The sequence below is a fragment of the Zea mays genome, chromosome 5, assembly GCF_902167145.1.
Source record: "Zea mays cultivar B73 chromosome 5, Zm-B73-REFERENCE-NAM-5.0, whole genome shotgun sequence".
In the NCBI taxonomy this organism is placed as follows: domain Eukaryota; kingdom Viridiplantae; phylum Streptophyta; class Magnoliopsida; order Poales; family Poaceae; genus Zea; species Zea mays.
In genome coordinates, this window is record NC_050100.1 from 216,753,792 (window position 1) to 216,772,747 (window position 18,956).

General features: G+C 47.6%; 1 protein-coding gene across 1 annotated transcript; it reads right to left on the bottom strand.

Moving 5' to 3' along the window:
* Window positions 1-15,230: 15,230 nt before the first annotated feature.
* On the bottom strand, window positions 15,231-18,054 carry LOC103627761 (lysine-specific histone demethylase 1 homolog 1). The gene has a single exon (XM_008648066.3). It carries the CDS (start codon window positions 17,915-17,917, stop codon window positions 15,368-15,370), a length of 2,550 nt encoding a protein of 849 aa, XP_008646288.1. The 5' UTR covers window positions 17,918-18,054; the 3' UTR covers window positions 15,231-15,367.
* Window positions 18,055-18,956: the final 902 nt, after the last annotated feature.

Here is an 18,956-nt window from a genome sequence, read left to right on the forward strand (position 1 = left end):
AACGTTGCGAGCTACCGCAAGGCGAAAGCCCCCTTCCCTCCTCCCTCACGTCTCGCCCACGTCGGAGTTACGGGCAAGAAACCCATGGAAGGACGGCGGTGGGAACCATCCAACGCCTCCTCGGTCAAATCCGGTAATTGCAAGTAGGGAAACACATCTCTCCTCCTCCCTTCTCCCCTCCTCCCTTTCCTCCTTGTGCCAGCAACCTCATCGCCGGTGTGAGACATCGGTCGTCATCGCCGCCGTCAAATCCGGCCACCTCGGTGCCGGATCCGGTCCTCCTGGTGTCGACACTTCGTCCCGGAGCTCTACATGTGATGGCACTCATGGCGCCGCGGCGACGGTTCGCACGACGAAGCTCATGGCAGTGGGCGGAATCTAGGATTTAAAGTTAGGGTGGTCCGATCTTATAAAAATCAATAAATAAATGAGTTTGAATTTCAAGTCCTACAACGTATAAGAATCAAAAGAAGCAAATAAATCAAAACCATCAATATACTTTAGCAGGATCAAAATTTGAGGGTGGGTCGGGCCCACCTTGTCCATCCTCTAGATCCGCCAATGGCTCATGGCGCAGCACCAGTTGCTGCGTGCGCGGTGAGCTCACGGTGTCGCGACTCATGCGTGCAACGGCATGGTCGGCTGGTGGCAGCAGCTCGACCCCAACCGATGTAGTGGGTGTTGCCTTCAATGGATCTGGCTCCTCTAAGCCCTCGTCGTCTACTCGCCTTCAGGGTCGCGCCACCATAGTCGACGCATCATCGTTGTCTCTTGCCCCTGAGAGGATCACGACTCGGTCCTCCTCACTCGTTGTTGAGAGATCGAGGTTTTGGGGTCCCAAGGAAAGTCATGTCAGATGTAGTCTGTGCAGACGACGATGACGCCCTCGACGCTGCTGACTTTCTTAAAGGTGGATGAAAGTCCCCTAGAGGAGGTAATAGGTGAAATCTGACATTAACAACTTTAAGCACAACTTCAAACCCTGGGTTAGTGTTAGAATAGAAATAAAGACAATCAGAATGAGGGAGAGTTGTTCTTCTTGCTTAGAGTTGCACTAATGAATGCAGAATTACTTGGATGCAACACAAATTGATATGAGATCAATCACAAGCAAGAGAACAAGAGAGAGAGGAAAGAACCAAACCATAAAGTAAAGATCAATGTGATGAACACATGCAATTTGTTTTCCGAGGTTTGGTTCTGAGGAACTTACTCCCCGCTGAGAAGTCCACTTAGGATAGGTCTTTTTCAACCCTTTCCTTTTCCCTGATCACGAAGACCGATCAAGCCTTCTTCTCTTTTCCGGAGGACACTAAGTCCCACAAGTATCACCACACACTTACGTGTCTCTTGCTAGCTGAGAGCACCTAGAGGGGGGGTGAATAGGTGATCCTGTAAAAACTTAAGCTTATAGCCACAAAAACTTGTTAAGGGTTAGCACAATAACTGCCAAGTGGCTAAAGAGGAGTTCTTGCACAATACGACAATCACAAAGAATTCAACACAGAGGAGACACGGTGATTTATCCCGTGGTTCGGCCAAGTACAAAACTTGCCTACTCCACGTTGTGGCGTCCCAACGGACGAGGGTTGCAATCAACCCCTCTCAAGCGGTCCAAAGACCCACTTGAATACCACTGTGTTTTGCCTTGCTTATCTTTATCCCACTCGCGAGGAATCTCCACAAATTGGAGTCTCTCGCCCTTACACTTAAGATTCACAAAGAAGCACGGAGTAAAGGAGGGAAGCAACACACACAAATCCACAGCGAAATGCGCACACACACGGCCAAGAATCGAGCTCAAAGACTATCTCAAAGTTCTCACAAGAACGGAGCTCGAATCACTTAGAATAACAATCGGATGCGCAAAGACTGAGTGTGGATGATCAAGAGTGCTCTAAGGTTGCTTGGTCTTCTCCTCCATGCGCCTAGGGGTCCCTTTTATAGCCCCAAGGCAGCTAGGAGCCGTTGAGAGCAAATCCATAAGGCCAATCTTGCCTTCTGTCGTCGGGCGCACCGGACAGTCCGGTGCACACCGGACACTGTCCGGTGCCCGATTTATTTCCATAAACAGCTCAGCCGACCGTTGCCGACCGTTGCAGATCTGGCGCACCGGACAGTCCGGTGCACACCGGACAGTCCGGTGCCTCCTTCCGACCGTTGGCCAGACCACGTGTCGCGCGCAGATTTCGCGGCCGACCGTTGGCTCGGCCGACCGTTGGCTCACCGGACAGTCCGGTGCACACCGGACAGTCCGGTGAATTTTAGCCGTACGACGTCAGCAAATTCCCGAGAGCGGCCTCTTCGGCCGAGGCAGCCTGGCGCACCGGACACTGTCCGGTGCACCACCGGACATTGTCCGGTGCTCCAGACCGAAACAGCCTGTTGGCTGTACACAGCCAACATTCTCCTTTTCTTCTTCTCTCTGTTTCTAATACTTAGACAAATATATTAGTACACAAAACCAATGTTCTGAGGCTTAGAAACATACCTTTACTTGTGATTTGCACTTTGTTCATCCATGGGCATAGATTTACATTTAAGCACTTGTGTTGGCACTCAATCACCAAAATACTTAGAAATGGCCCAAGGGCACATTTCCCTTTCAATCTCCCCCTTTTTGGTGATTTATGCCAACACAACATAAAGCAACTAGAACAAGTGCAAAATCACTTCAAATAAAACTCGAATTGATTTTGATTCTATTTTGGCATATATGGATCATCCTTTGCCACCACTTGGTTTGTTTTTGCAAATCAAACTCAAATCTCTATCTCTAAGTCAAACACACATGTTGAAGTATAAAGAGAGTCATTCCAAAGAGATTGATCAAAGATTTCAAAAACTCCCCCTATTTCCCATAATCAACATTTCTCCCCACAAGAAACCAACATTTGACAAGAGAGACAACAAAAGAGTTTGACAAAACAAAAAAACTATATTCTACTATTTTCAAAATCTCTCAAGTGGTAGCTGATCCATTTATCGCTTTGGCCTTTATTTTCTCCCCCTTTGGCATCAAGCACCAAAACGGGATCAATCTTGGCCTCTTTAACCCCATTGCCTTACCAAAATCTTCAAATGAGAACACAAAGGCAATAAGAGTCTAAAGATGAACTTGGAATAAGTTACCCTCTCATCGGAGTGCAGTGGAAGTCTTTCATGGTCCAAGTCCACCTCTTCCCTTTCAATCCTCCTTCGAGACTAAATCATCAAACTCAAGCACATGGTTAGTCTCAAAGGATCAAGTTGTAACACATCTCCCCCTAAACATGTGCATCACTTTGCAGCGGACTTGTGAGGTCCAGAGAGTGTTTGTACAACTTGAGCACCATAATAAGCAATAAAATGCAAAAAGGAACATGATCAAAAGCATAAATACATGTATGCTACAATTCAATCCAGGTTCCGCGAATCTAAGATATTTAGCTCACTACGCAACCTACAAAAGGTCTTCTCATCTAGAGGCTTAGTGAAGATATCGGCTAGCTGGTTCTCGGTGCTGACATGAAACACTTCGATATCTCCCTTTTGCTGGTGGTCTCTCAAAAAGTGATGCCGGATGTCTATGTGCTTTGTGCGGCTGTGTTCAACAGGATTTTCCGCCATGCGGATAGCACTCTCATTATCACATAGGAGTGGGACTTTGCTCAGATTGTAGCCAAAGTCCCGGAGGGTTTGCCTCATCCAAAGTAGTTGCGCGCAACACTGTCCTGCGGCAACATACTCGGCCTCAGCGGTGGATAGGGCAACAGAGGTTTGTTTCTTAGAGTTCCACGACACCAGGGACCTTCCTAGGAATTGGCACGTCCCTGATGTACTCTTCCTATCGACCTTACATCCAGCATAGTCGGAGTCTGAGTATCCAACTAAGTCAAAGGTAGACCCCTTTGGATACCAGAGCCCGAAGCAAGGCGTAGCAACCAAATATCTAAGAATTCGCTTCACCGCCACTAAGTGACATTCCTTAGGATCGGATTGAAATCTAGCACACATGCATACGCTAAGCATAATATCCGGTCTACTAGCACATAAGTAAAGCAAAGATCCTATCATTGACCGGTATGCTTTTTGATCAACGGACTTACCTCCTTTGTTGAGGTCGGTGTGTCCGTCGGTCCCCATCGGAGTCTTTGCGGGCTTGGCGTCCTTCATCCCAAACCGCTTTAGCAGATCGTGCGTGTACTTTGTTTGGGAGATGAAGGTGCCGTCCTTGAGTTGCTTCACTTGGAACCCAAGGAAGTAGTTCAACTCGCCCATCATCGACATCTCGAACTTCTGCGTCATCACCCTGCTAAACTCTTCACAAGACTTTTGGTTAGTAGAACCAAATATTATGTCATCGACATAAATTTGGCACACAAACAAATCACCATCACATGTCTTAGTAAAAAGAGTTGGATCGGCTTTCCCAACCTTGAAAGCATTAGCAATTAGAAAGTCTCTAAGGCATTCATACCATGCTCTTGGGGCTTGCTTAAGTCCATAGAGCGCCTTAGAGAGCTTACACACGTGGTTGGGGTACCGTTCATCCTCGAAGCCAGGGGGTTGCTCCACGTACACCTCCTCCTTGATCGGCCCGTTGAGGAAAGCGCTCTTCACATCCATTTGGAACAGCCTGAAAGAATGGTGAGCGGCATATGCTAGCAGGATACGAATAGACTCTAGCCTAGCCACAGGAGCAAAAGTCTCCTCGAAATCCAAACCTGCGACTTGGGCATAACCTTTTGCCACAAGTCGAGCCTTGTTTCTCGTCACCACTCTGTGTTCGTCCTGTTTGTTGTGGAACACCCACTTGGTTCCCACAACATTTTGCTTCGGACGAGGCACCAGCGTCCAAACTTCATTTCTCTTGAAGTTGTTGAGCTCCTCCTGCATGGCCAACACCCAGTCCGGATCTAGCAAGGCCTCCTCTACCCTGAAAGGCTCAATAGAAGAGACAAAGGAGTAATGCTCACAAAAATTAACTAATTGAGATCGAGTAGTTACTCCCTTGCTAATGTCACCCAGAATTTGGTCGACGGGATGATCCCTTTGAATCATCGCTCGAACTTGGGTTGGAGGTGCTGGTTGCGCATCTTCCTCCATCACACGATCATCTTGTGCTCTCACTTGATCACACGCCTCCTGTTGATGAACCTGTTCATCGTCTTGAGTTGGGGGTAGTACCATAGTTGAGGAAGATGTTTGATCTCGTTCATCGTGTTCCTGTGGCCGCACTTCTCCAATTGTCATGGTTCGTATAGCGACCGTTGGAACATCTTCTTCATCTACAGCATCACAATCAACAACTTGCTCTCTTGGAGAGCCATTAGTCTCATCAAATACAACGTCGCTAGAGACTTCAACCAAACCCGATGATTTGTTGAAGACTCTATACGCCTTTGTATTTGAGTCATAACCTAATAAAAACCCTTCTACAGCTTTGGGAGCAAACTTAGAATTTCTACCCTTCTTCACTAGAATGTAGCACTTGCTCCCAAATACACGAAAGTAAGATACATTGGGTTTGTTACCGGTTAGAAGCTCATACGACGTCTTCTTGAGGAGGCGGTGAAGGTAGACCCTGTTGATGGCGTGGCAAGCCGTGTTCACGGCTTCCGACCAAAAACGCTCGGGGGTCTTGAACTCTCCAAGCATAGTCCTCGCCATGTCGATTAGCGTCCTGTTCTTCCTCTCTACCACACCATTTTGTTGTGGTGTGTAGGGAGCAGAGAACTCATGCTTGATCCCTTCCTCCTCAAGGAACTCCTCTACTTGAAGGTTCTTGAACTCGGACCCGTTGTCGCTCCTTATCTTCTTCACCTTGAGCTCAAACTCATTTTGAGCTCTCCTGAGGAAGCGCTTGAGGGTCCCTTGGGTTTCAGACTTATCCTGCAAAAAGAACACCCAAGTGAAGCGGGAAAAGTCATCAACAATAACTAGACCATACTTACTCCCTCCTATGCTCAGATAGGCGACGGGTCCGAAGAGGTCCATATGCAGCAGCTCCAGGGGTCTTGAAGTGGTCATCACATTCTTGCTGTGATGTGCTCCTCCCACTTGTTTACCTGCTTGACAAGCTGCACAAGGTCTATCCTTTTCGAATTGCACGTTAGTCAAACCTATCACGTGTTCTCCCTTTAGAAGCTTGTGAAGGTTCTTCATACCCACATGTGCTAAGCGGCGATGCCACAGCCAGCCCATGCTAGTCTTAGCTATTAAGCATGCATCTAGACCGGCCTCTTCTTTTGCAAAATCAACTAAATAAAGTTTGCCGTCTAATACACCCTTAAAAGCTAGTGAACCATCACTTCTTCTAAAGACCGACACATCTACATTTGTAAATAGACAGTTATATCCCATATGACATAATTGACTAACAGATAGCAAATTATATCCAAGACTCTCTACTAAAAATACATTGGAGATAGAATGCTCATTAGAAATTGCAATTTTACCTAACCCTTTTACCTTGCCTTGATTCCCATCACCGAATATAATTGAATCTTGGGAATCCTTATTCTTGACGTAGGAGGTGAACATCTTCTTCTCCCCCGTCATATGGTTTGTGCATCCGCTGTCGATAATCCAGCTTGAACCCCCGGATGCATAAACCTGCAGGGCAAATTTAGGCTTGGGACTTAGGTACCCAACTCTTGTTGGGTCCTACAAGGTTAGTGCAAATTTCCTTAGGGACCCAAATGCAAGTTTTGTCTCCCTTGCATTTTGCCCCTAACTTCCTAGCAACTATTTTCCTATCCTTTCTACAAATAGCAAAGGAAGCATTTAGTGCATGATAAATTGTAGAAGGTCCATTCATAACTTTTCTAGGAATATTAACAACATTTCTCCTAGGCATATTATGAACAACATTTCTCCTATCAACATTTCTATCATGCACATAGGAAGAACTAGAAGCAAACATGACATGAGAATCAAAATCATCATAAGCATTAAAACTCCTATAAGCATTTCTAGTTTGTCTCCTATCATGGTACATAAAAGCATGGTTCTTTTGCACACTACTAGCCATAGGGGCCTTCCCTTTCTCCTTGGCGGAGATGGGAGCCTTATGGCTTGTCAAGTTCTTGACTTCCCTCTTGAAGCCAAGCCCATCCTTAATTGAGGGGTGTCTACCAATTGTGTAGGCATCCCTTGCAGATTTTAGTTTATCAAATTCGCTTTTGCGAGCCTTAAGTTGAGCATTAAGACTAGCTAATTCATTATTCAATTTTGAAATAGAAACTAAGTGTTCGCTACAAGCATTAATATCAATATCCTTACACCTAGTACAAATTTCAACATATTCAACACAAGAGTTGGATTTATTTGCTTCTACTAGTTTAGCATTTAAATCATCGTTTATGCTCTTTAAGTTAGAAATAGAGTCATGGCATGTTGACACTTCACAAGCAAGCATTTCATTCCTTTTAATTTCTAATGCAAGGGATTTTTGAGCCTCTACAAACTTATCATGTTCTTCATACAACAAATCCTCTTGCTTTTCTAAAAGTATATTCTTTTCATTCAAGGCATCAATTAATTCATTAATTTTGTCTATCTTAGATCTATCTAAGCCCTTGAACAAACATGAATAATCTACTTCATCCTCATCACTAGATTCGTCCTCACTTGAAGAAGCATAGGTAGAGTTGCGAGTACATACCTTCTTCTCCCTTGCCATAAGGCATGTGTGACGCTCGTTGGGGAAGAGGGTTGATTTGTTGAAGGCGGTGGCGGCGAGTCCTTCATTGTCGGAGTCGGAAGAGGAGCAATCCGAGTCCCACTCCTTGCCTAGATGTGCCTCGCCCTTTGCCTTCTTGTAATGCTTCTTCTTTTCCCTCTTGTTCCCCTGTTCCTGGTCACTATCGTTATCGGGGCAGTTAGCGATAAAATGACCAATCTTACCGCACTTGAAGCATGAGCGCTTCCCCTTTGTCTTGGTCTTGCTTGGCTGCCCCTTGTGACCTCTTAGCACCGTCTTGAAGCGTTTGATGATGAGAGCCATCTCTTCATCATTAAGTCCGGCCGCCTCAATTTGTGCCACCTTGCTAGGTAGCGCCTCCTTGCTTCTTGTTGCTTTGAGAGCAAGAGGTTGCGGCTCGTTGATTGGTCCATTCAAGGCGTCGTCCACGTACCTTGCTTCCTTAATCATCATTCGCCCGCTGACGAATTTTCCTAGGACTTCTTCGGGCGACATTTTGGTGTACCTGGGATTCTCACGAATATTATTCACCAAATGAGGATCAAGAATGGTAAAGGACCTTAGTAATAGTCGGACGACGTCATGGTCCGTCCATCGCGTGCTTCCATAACTCCTTATTTTGTTGATAAGGGTCTTGAGCCGGTTGTATGTTTGGGTTGGCTCCTCGCCCCTTATCATTGCAAACCTTCCAAGCTCGCCCTCCACCAATTCCATTTTAGTGAGCATGGTGATGTCATTCCCCTCGTGAGAAATCTTGAGGGTGTCCCATATTTGCTTGGCATTGTCCAAGCCGCTCACCTTATTGTACTCGTCCCTGCACAAAGAGGCTAGCAACACAGTAGTAGCTTGTGCATTTTTGTGAATTTGTTCATTAATAAACATAGGGCTATCCGAGCTATCAAATTTCATTCCATTCTCTACGATCTCCCATATGCTTGGATGGAGAGAGAATAAATGACTACGCATTTTGTGACTCCAAAATCCGTAGTCCTCCCCATCAAAGTGTGGAGGTTTGCCAAGAGGAATGGAAAGCAAATGCGAATTCGAACTATGTGGAATACGAGAATAATCAAATGAAAAGTTCGAATTGACCGTCTTCCTGTAGTCGTTGTCGTCGTCCTTTTGGGAAGAAGAGGATTCGTCGCTGTCGTAGTAGACGATCTCCTTGATGCGCCTTGTCTTCTTTTTCTTCCCATCTTTACGTCTGTGGCCTGAGCCAGAGTCGTTGGATTTATCATCTTTTGGCTCGTTGACGAAGGACTCCTTTTCCTTGTCGTTGATCACAATTCCCTTCCCCTTAGGATCCATCTCTTCGGGCGGTTAGTCCCTTTCTTGAAGAGAACGGCTCTGATACCAATTGAGAGCACCTAGAGGGGGGGTGAATAGGTGATCCTGTAAAAACTTAAGCTTATAGCCACAAAAACTTGTTAAGGGTTAGCACAATAACTGCCAAGTGGCTAAAGAGGAGTTCTTGCACAATACGACAATCACAAAGAATTCAACACAGAGGAGACACGGTGATTTATCCCGTGGTTCGGCCAAGTACAAAACTTGCCTACTCCACGTTGTGGCGTCCCAACGGACGAGGGTTGCAATCAACCCCTCTCAAGCGGTCCAAAGACCCACTTGAATACCACTGTGTTTTGCCTTGCTTATCTTTATCCCACTCGCGAGGAATCTCCACAAATTGGAGTCTCTCGCCCTTACACTTAAGATTCACAAAGAAGCACGGAGTAAAGGAGGGAAGCAACACACACAAATCCACAGCGAAATGCGCACACACACGGCCAAGAATCGAGCTCAAAGACTATCTCAAAGTTCTCACAAGAACGGAGCTCGAATCACTTAGAATAACAATCGGATGCGCAAAGACTGAGTGTGGATGATCAAGAGTGCTCTAAGGTTGCTTGGTCTTCTCCTCCATGCGCCTAGGGGTCCCTTTTATAGCCCCAAGGCAGCTAGGAGCCGTTGAGAGCAAATCCATAAGGCCAATCTTGCCTTCTGTCGTCGGGCGCACCGGACAGTCCGGTGCACACCGGACACTGTCCGGTGCCCGATTTATTTCCATAAACAGCTCAGCCGACCGTTGCCGACCGTTGCAGATCTGGCGCACCGGACAGTCCGGTGCCTCCTTCCGACCGTTGGCCAGACCACGTGTCGCGCGCAGATTTCGCGGCCGACCGTTGGCTCGGCCGACCGTTGGCTCACCGGACAGTCCGGTGAATTTTAGTCGTACGCCGTCAGCAAATTCCCGAGAGCGGCCTCTTCGGCCGAGGCAGCCTGGCGCACCGGACACTGTCCGGTGCACCACCGGACATTGTCCGGTGCTCCAGACCGAAACAGCCTGTTGGCTGTACACAGCCAACATTCTCCTTTTCTTCTTCTCTCTGTTTCTAATACTTAGACAAATATATTAGTACACAAAACCAATGTTCTGAGGCTTAGAAACATACCTTTACTTGTGATTTGCACTTTGTTCATCCATGGGCATAGATTTACATTTAAGCACTTGTGTTGGCACTCAATCACCAAAATACTTAGAAATGGCCCAAGGGCACATTTCCCTTTCACTAGCTCGTTACAATTTGAGGATGATATTAGAAGAAGAAAGAGCACGATCAAAACACCAAATAAAGGAGCAACAAGAAAGGCACAAGAACACATTCTCTAGAATCTCTCTCAAGGTGCTAATCACTTATGATCACAATCACAATTATAACTCTTGGAGGCTCTTTGATGCTTGAGTGTGCCTTGGAGTGAAGCACTTGCTCTTTTTAATGAATGTGTAGCGAATGAGTGCTTGAGAAGCTTGGATGAAATTCAAGGGGGTGGTTGGGGTTGTATTTATTGTCTCCAACCACCTTCTAATCGTTGTCACTTTTCTGCCACACGTGGATGGTTCGTGCTTCTTGTTTGGACTGTCCCCACCTGCAAGATCAACGACTGGATTGCAACGATCGGTTACAGCTGCTATATCATCGGTTATAATCGCATTAAATGTGTCGTCAGATGTCAGATAAAGCCTATCGTGGAAAGTTCGATCATGCCTCCAGACGGTCCGCACATGGTGCTAGACAGTACTCTCTTTTTCTTCGGATGGTCCGTAGTTCAAATGCTGGATTTGACATAGTTCCTATTCGATCCGATCATTGGTGCTCCGGACGGTTCGGGGCAGGGCTCCGGACGGTCCATGGCACATTGAGTTGAGAGTTGATCATCTTTGAAATATTTCTTGAGTACCTGATTTCACGACCTAGCGAACTAGTTAGCTCAATTGGATGTGATGGTTGTTAATTACCAAAACAAGTGTGGAAATGGTTTTCTGGCCTATTTCCCTTTCAGCTTCGTCAGGGAGCCCTTCCCCTACCCATGTCGTCATAGAGGACTCATGTTGCGCCGGTTAACTTATTGTCATCATGTATTCATGTTCTTGCATGTTCCTGGTGCAGTTGTGTTTGTCACTGGCGTTTTGGCCTCTGTCGTGGTGCGACACATGCCTCCCTTTGGCACATCTGCTTCGTTATCGCTCTCCCTGTTAACAGAAACCTCGATGAGGATCAATGAATATATGTCTCTCCCACCATTCCCCATGAGGATTTTCCCTCACGCGGCGTTGAATGGCGGTAAGTGAAGCCCGCATGTGCTATCAAGTGTTTTTGTCTGCTTGAAGAGAGATCGTCTTTTTTTATATGTTGTGGTCGACATGCCTGCTACCTCATTTAGTGCTCGTCCACGTTTACATTGTAGATGGCCTCAAGGCAGCGGGACACGCGTAGCTACGAGGGAAGGTCTAGATACACAATGACTTAGGTGTGCTGACGAGTATATTACTCTTAGCGGAGGTGCTAGTCGTCGTTTCGACTGTTTTAACATGCGTCGTGTTGTGTTGTGTTTCATTTCCTTGTTTTCATGTATTGATGAAGTCCACTGCATTGTTCTAGCAGCTGTTTGTAATATGTGGTCTTCCACGACGTTATGTAGGGGTTTTGGCTCGTTTTCCTTTAAAAAAAAGGTCATTGTATTGTGGCATGACTTCTCATTGTCAGATTCAATAAAATTCACGTTGGGATGCTCTTCTCCCGGTGAAAAAAGTGGCATGGCCTCATCGAGACACGCTATACAGCGGCGGACATTACCAACCACTGCTACTCATGAACTGCTGCACTCGCTGGTCACTACTCATCACTAGCATTCACTGCCACTGGCAGATTTGGTTGGCCGCGTGATTAGACGTCGTGCGGCTCTGTGAAAGTGGGTCAGTGATGCTTCCATAATAAAGCTAGGCCACGGTGTTAGTTGCCCCCCAACTTGTGCTGCCGTCGCCATCTGCTGCCTAAACTAACCTCGCCAGTGATGAACCCACGTCTGAGTGTGTGAGTGAGCACTGTGAGGCCATGGGTAGCCAGATCACCAGAGACTGTTAGGTCGTCCGTCACTGCATGAATGCGAGGTGGGCTAGCACGTTGGTGATTTGGTTGGATGCGCCAAGCAGCCACCACTACCACGCGTGCATGCTTGCTGTCCAAGAGGAGACTTTTTCTTCTATTATTACTACTACTTATTACAGAATGAGATATTTCGGGTGAAAAAACTGGTTACAGAATGCCTCCGATGGTGGGACCGTCAACCGGGGCGATCTGGACATGCAACGGCGAGGGGATGTGCTGTGTAGCCTGTAGGCCATATGCCAATGCTGGACCATCAAGTGTCGGTCGCGACAATTGCCAGCTCTACATGCACAGTTCGACCCTTTTCGCCGGTACAGCCAGCCATAAATCTTCTCTGGCTGGCTGCCTACACAGTGCCTATACCACCGATGATGTCCATCTATCGTCCTGTGCATTTCGGTGCTTGTTTTATACTTCTCTATGGCTCCATGCCAGTAAAGCTCGACGCGGTCAATGGCGATCGACTCCTCCCTTTCTAAAACAAAACACACACACACACAAAAAGTAGCCAATGGTGCGGAAACGTCCGTTTCCCGGCCAATTCGCCGTCGAGGAGCAGGCATACCACATGACAGGTACAAAATGTATTTGCGCATGAAGTAGCGAATGCATGCACAACGGTAGTACCCCCATTGTACTGCCTGTACTTACAGATCTCCGCTTCATTTTTGGGTCGAGACGCGGTTTGAGATCGAGAGCCGCGGCGGCGAGTGGTCACGGATCGGAAAGCGGAGCGACGACGAGCGCCGGACGGGACCCGCCGGCGAGACAAAATAAATCAGCTAGGAATTTTGACACGGTCCTCGTCGATGTCATACTCAATACTGCAGGTTGGTACATGGCCACTCCATATTATCCGTGTGGTGTGGGATGCGGCCAAGATCGCACCACCCGCCCAATAATTCCATAGTGGTTAGTACAGCGTGCAATCGATTGCTAATTTTGGGCCAAACGCACGGGATTCAGAAAAGCTGGACGAGCCTATCCGGTCTTTTTTTTTCAAAAAAAAAAGTCCGTTCATCCAACATATAGAGTAGAGATAAGAGGAGATATTCTCTCTTTGACAGTGAACCAAACCTCATCCATGGTTATCAAACATGCCCTAAATCTCTTAGCTGCTACAAAAGCACTCGCCAGTGGCCAGTTCCATTTTCCCAAAGATACACAGGTTCACACATCGAAGATTAGCAGATCCAGGAGACGTAAGAATGAGCCGAACAAAGAACGGAAGAATTCAGCGACTATTTTTTTTATATATATCTTGGGTGAAGTTCAGATCAGAATCATAACCCTGAAACTCTGGCGCCGGCCATCCATCAAGGTAACATTCTGCTGAATCACAGGTGACACAAGCAAATTATGGTTCAAAAATCAAAACGGTCTTCAACGTCAGTGGTCAAAGAAGGGTCACCAGATTTCGGGCCATTTACCCAATTCCCCGAGGATGAGTCCCATAGATACAGCTGAAGAGATATCACAAAGTAATCAGTGCTTGCTCACTGCCAAAAAACAAACGACAAGCCGTACAGGCGGGGATAATAGTATACGAATCCAATGACACCATTAACAAAAGATCATTAAACGCCGGCAATTAGCGCCAGGTGCAATGGCTTGTGGTCGGTTGCCCAAAAGTCGCAAGTAATCGGGCAGACATTTGCAAGATGCCACCAAGAGCTCAACCATCTTAATACAACTACTACAGACAGGTTCTGTTTGAATAGAGAGTGTTCTAGTAACAATGAGATCCAAGCAAAGTAGGAAAACGTTAAGATTCAGGGGGTGTTTGTTTGAGATTATAATCTGTCCAGATTATATATCCAACAACTTTTGACCTAACGTTTAGTTCAAAAGTTATTGGATTATATAATCTGAACAGATTATAATCCCAAATAAACACCCCTTTAGTTGCAGACTTGTGGCCCGCCCAACCAACATTGCTGAGGTTTCAACCTTGGGTCAGATGGCAAATGTTCAGCTAAAATGTTCAGCTAAAGCAATATGATGTACTTGGAGTTCAGAATATGCTACAGAGATTTACAGATGGAGTTGCGGCTGTTGTTCTCTCAGCCAAACAATGCACTAGCAGCGGCAAATGGCAGCAGCGTCGGCTTTTTAGCTGAAGCCAATGAGTCCAGATGTTTACAGCATGCAAACAATCAACAAATGCAGAGTTCTCATGAACCACACATAAACTAGATGGCCACACTGAAGACAAACATGTAACTACATCTAGGTGCTAGGAAACAAATAAACAATCAACCAGAGAACGCAAATGTTATCTGAAATATTTCAAAGTTCAATGTGTTCCAAAAAGCTTCAAAGGGCACACTTAGATAGCCAACTGTAACAGTGTGAATCCCTGAAACTTAAAGTTAACAAAACAAATAATGTCAAGACCCTGAAATCGAAGTAGATGGTCGTGACCATCTACGTTGAGCAGAAAGGTGCTCGATCTTGTAACGGGGATTGATAGTATAAGAGTCACGTAAATCATGCTTTGCTAAATAAATAGAAGGTTCCAATAATTGTTGGACTAAAATATCATAAAATGGTGCTAACTTTGGTATAAACATGGTGCTGAAAGTAATCATGTTGCTTGTTTATTTATCTCCCAAGACTTGGAGAAGTGGAAGTGCTTCCTCACAAGCTGTGTACATGTGTTGCTAATACTATGTAATTTCACAAGACGTTGTGTTAGGCCACAGATATTGACTGCTAGATAGAAGGATTAAAGATCTAACTGACCAAACAAATGACTTGTATGGATAGGAGGTCAGATTCAAACTTCAACTGAATTGGGAAATACCTACAGCAACATACCTTTCTAAATAGACACTAAGAAGAATATACATTTCATACAGCTCGACCACAAAAGAAGAATTAAAAATGATGATTTATTTAAAATCACCCTCTAAAGAATAAAGAAAACTAACATGAACCACTAACTGATGTGTCGACAATAAAGTTACTATGTACCTGTTACAAACAAGAAGCGCTAATCAGAATCCCAAATTGTTTGATGTGGTGATATGATTTTTCATTACTCCGCTGTTTTATCAGCAGTTTAGATTAACATGGGAGGACTTGCGCATTGATGAGAGTCGAGAGATATGAAGCAATTAATCAAATGAATGGATTACAGAGGTCAGTAACTATGCTGAGCATAAAACTCAGCACTCAGGCTGAAAACCATTACAGCTGAGAGACTGAGTAAAACATTCCAGACTTGGTATTACTTCCTAGCAGCCTTTATCCGGGAGATAAGGCTTTCCCCAGCATCACCCAAACTATCCAATCCCACCAGTTTTGTCCCAAAATCTCGATACATTATACTCAACCGTTGTTCATCACCCTCAATTGCAGCCAACACAGCTACATGCTTTCTCATTATTAATCCATAGAGGAAAAGTGAACCAGCACCTAACTTTCTAGCACCAATTCCAACACGCAGCAAAGAAACTGAGTCTGGTTCAGAGGTAGATGGGTCATGGAGAGCTGAGAACCCGCCAAAAGCAGCATCAGGAGAACGGAATAGATCATCCAAATCAATGCAGCTATCTCTAACAGTGTCTTTTAGTTCACCATTAACACCCACTTTTACATCAACATTAATATCCATTTTCTCAGGTGAGTACACATTTTTTGCTCTCCTTCTAGCTGCCCTTAAGATGTTAGCAGCCTCCCTATACCCACTAAGCAGGGCTCCATGCATTGTAGCTGGGTACCGCCTATTTGTTGCCTCTCCAGCAAAGAAAACTCTATCATGCACACTTTCGGCCAAAATGTCGTAGTCATCACCAGAAGCCCCAATAGCCACATATGAGTATGATCCATAAGTAAACCTGTCTGTGCCCCATCGAGTACATATTGCTTGCAACGGATTTGGAACTTCAATACCCTTGGGTGAAAAGATTTTCCTAAGTGTTTCCAGTACCTTCTCAACATTTTCCATAGGTGAAGCCTGCTCAAACTTGACTGCAGATTCCCCCGCAACAAGAGCAATGAGCAATGGCCCTCCTGAGACAGAAGAATAACTGTAGAACAGGAAGAACTCACCACGCTGCCTAGAATCTTCTGTCAAGTGACCAAATGTATCAATCCTGCCATCCCAGAAATCATAAGGGAACAACATCACAACCTTGTTAAGCAGACCAAAACCCAATCTCTGGATGGCCTCTTTTTTCTGAGCTGGCAGCTCAGGCACAAACTTTATGTCACCCTTCTTTAGCACCCCAAGAGGAACCGTACACAGGACCATATCACCACAAAATGCCTGTTTATCAGTGTGCACCATCACACCATCACGCCCATATCGTATCCTTTTCACATTCTGCCCGTAAAATACCGGGATTCCATCACTAAATGCACGGACAAACTGAGAATTTCCACCAGGAATAAAGCAGTGGTCTCCGCCCATTTCATATGGATCATCCTGGTCCCAGAAGGCCATGGAGAGATCAGCAAGTGGGGCAGCATTAGCATACTCCAGGTTTGCCAAATGCCAGTCCAGAAGCATCCTTTCTTCATGCTCAGCTGCAACACCATGCGCTGCCCGGAATGCTTCAAGTGCCATGCCCAATGACAAATCAACACCATGTGGTACACCATCTGCAATCACCTGTCTCAACTGGCAAACCTTGTCCAGAAGCTGGTTAAAGGCAGCCTCAACACGAGCATCCATGTCAGGGTCAACTGGGCGGCCATCTGGAAGATACAGTGGGCATTTATCCCGCACCTTGTGGAGTGGGAATCCAAGCTGCCGAGCAATGACACCAAGGGGATTACCATTGATACCGGTGAGAACGCTGCCTCCAAGGTCAGCAGCAGCAACAGTGTCGGGATACTCTACAGCAGAAGAACGCATTGTCTTGGTAAACACACGGCCCCCGGGGCGGAGCCGGCCTTCAATGACGGCCACCTTGAATCCAAGCGCAATCAGGTGCCGTGCAGCAGCTAGACCGGCAAGGCCAGCGCCAACAATAAGGACGGATGGGGGAGGAGAAGAGGGAGGAGGCTGTGGGGGAAGCGAGAGGACGGCGGGGGCAAGACCGAAATTAATGTATGCGTGCTCAGACAAGAAGGAATGCGCCGCGGCAACAAGGGGAGCGTGCTCGGCGCGAATAGATGCGAGCGCGGCGTTAGCGGCAACGGGGGAGAGGGGATTGGAACGCCAGAGCGCTACAATGTGATTGCGAACGACAAGGTAGTTAGACTGCTCGGCGCCGCCAATGCGTGGGAGCACGGCGGCCACGATCTCATCCTCGGAGAGGGAGTCCGCGGGGAACCCCGCAGCGAGAGCGATGAGGGCCTCAGAATCCAGCTCCCGGGCGAGGCGGAGGGAGGAGGAGGTGGGGGGCCGCCCCCGGCGGCGGGGGACGCCGGACAGATGAGCCGCGGTGTGGGAGGATGAGGAGGAGGAGCCGCGCAGGACGCGGACGCCGGCCGTGGGGATCATACCCGGGAACTGCTTCTTACGGCGGCGGCGCTTCCGAGCGATGGTGGAGTCGTCAACGGCCGCGGTGGCCGACGGCGCGGAGGGAGTCGGGGAGGACGTGGGCGCGTCGTCCTCCATGGGTTCCGCGGCTGCCGCGGAATCTCCTGCCGCCTCCCCATCGTCCATGGGATCCGCGGCGTCGGAGATGTCTGCGGCGGCGGCTTCTTCCTCCTCCATGGTTTCCGCAGCTTCCCGACCCTCGTCTTGGTCCATTAGGACTGGGGGCAGCTGGTCCATGGCTTCAGTGTGAAGTGGGGGCGGCAGTTGCGCCTTGCTGCCCTCCTCCATTGGGGTTACGTCGAGTTCGGCGAGAGGGAGCGGCGAATTGGGTGGAGTTCAAGGGTAGCCTAGGGCCGGCACTATGCGGACGGGAGACGGGAGTCGACGGAAGATGCGAAGAGCCGAAGGGGCGAGGCTTTGCAAAAACTAACTAAGGGCTTGTTTGGTTCAACCCAATCCATATGGATTAAGGGCCTGTTCGGTTGTACCGTAATAAGCCAGGATTCATTCCAGCTCATCGAAATCTATATAAATTAGTGAAGTAATCCGGCTAGTAATTAATCCGGGACTCCAATCCGGAACAACCGAACAGGGCCTAAAGGGGATTGAGTCAGTTTCAATCCCCAGTCCCTCTCAATCCATATCAATCCCCTCCAATCCATATTGTCGGGGACCATAATTAGGGGTACCCTCAAGACGCCTAATTCTCAGCTGGTAACCCCCATCAGCATAAAGCTGCAAAGGCCTGATGGGTACGATTAAGTCAGGGATCAGTCCACACGAGTGACTCGATCACGCTTCACCCGAGCCTAGCCTCGGCCAAAGGCAGCCGACCTCGAGAGACTTCCGTCTCGCCCGAGGCCCCCTTTTTATGGCGGACACATCACCGGCTTGCCCGAGGCCTTGGCTTCGCTCAGAAGCAACCTTGACTAAATCGCCGCACCGACTGACCAAATTGCGGGGGCATTTAACGCAAAGGTGGCCTGACACCTCTATCCTGACACGCGCCCCCGGCAGAGCCGAAGTGACCGCCGTCACTCCACTGCTCCACTGGCCAGTCTGACAGAAGGACAGCGCCGCCTGCGCCACCCCGACTGCAGTGCCACTCGACAGAGTGAGTCTGACAGGCAGTCAGGCCTTGCCAAAGGCGCCACGGCGAACTCCGCTCCGCCCGACCCCAGGGCTCGGACTCGGGCTAAGACCCGGAAGACGGCGAACTCCGCTCCGCCCGACCCCAGGGCTCGGACTCGGGCTAAGACCCGGAAGAAGGCGAACTCCGCTCCGCCCGACCCCAGGGCTCGGACTCGGGCTAAGACCCGGAAGACGG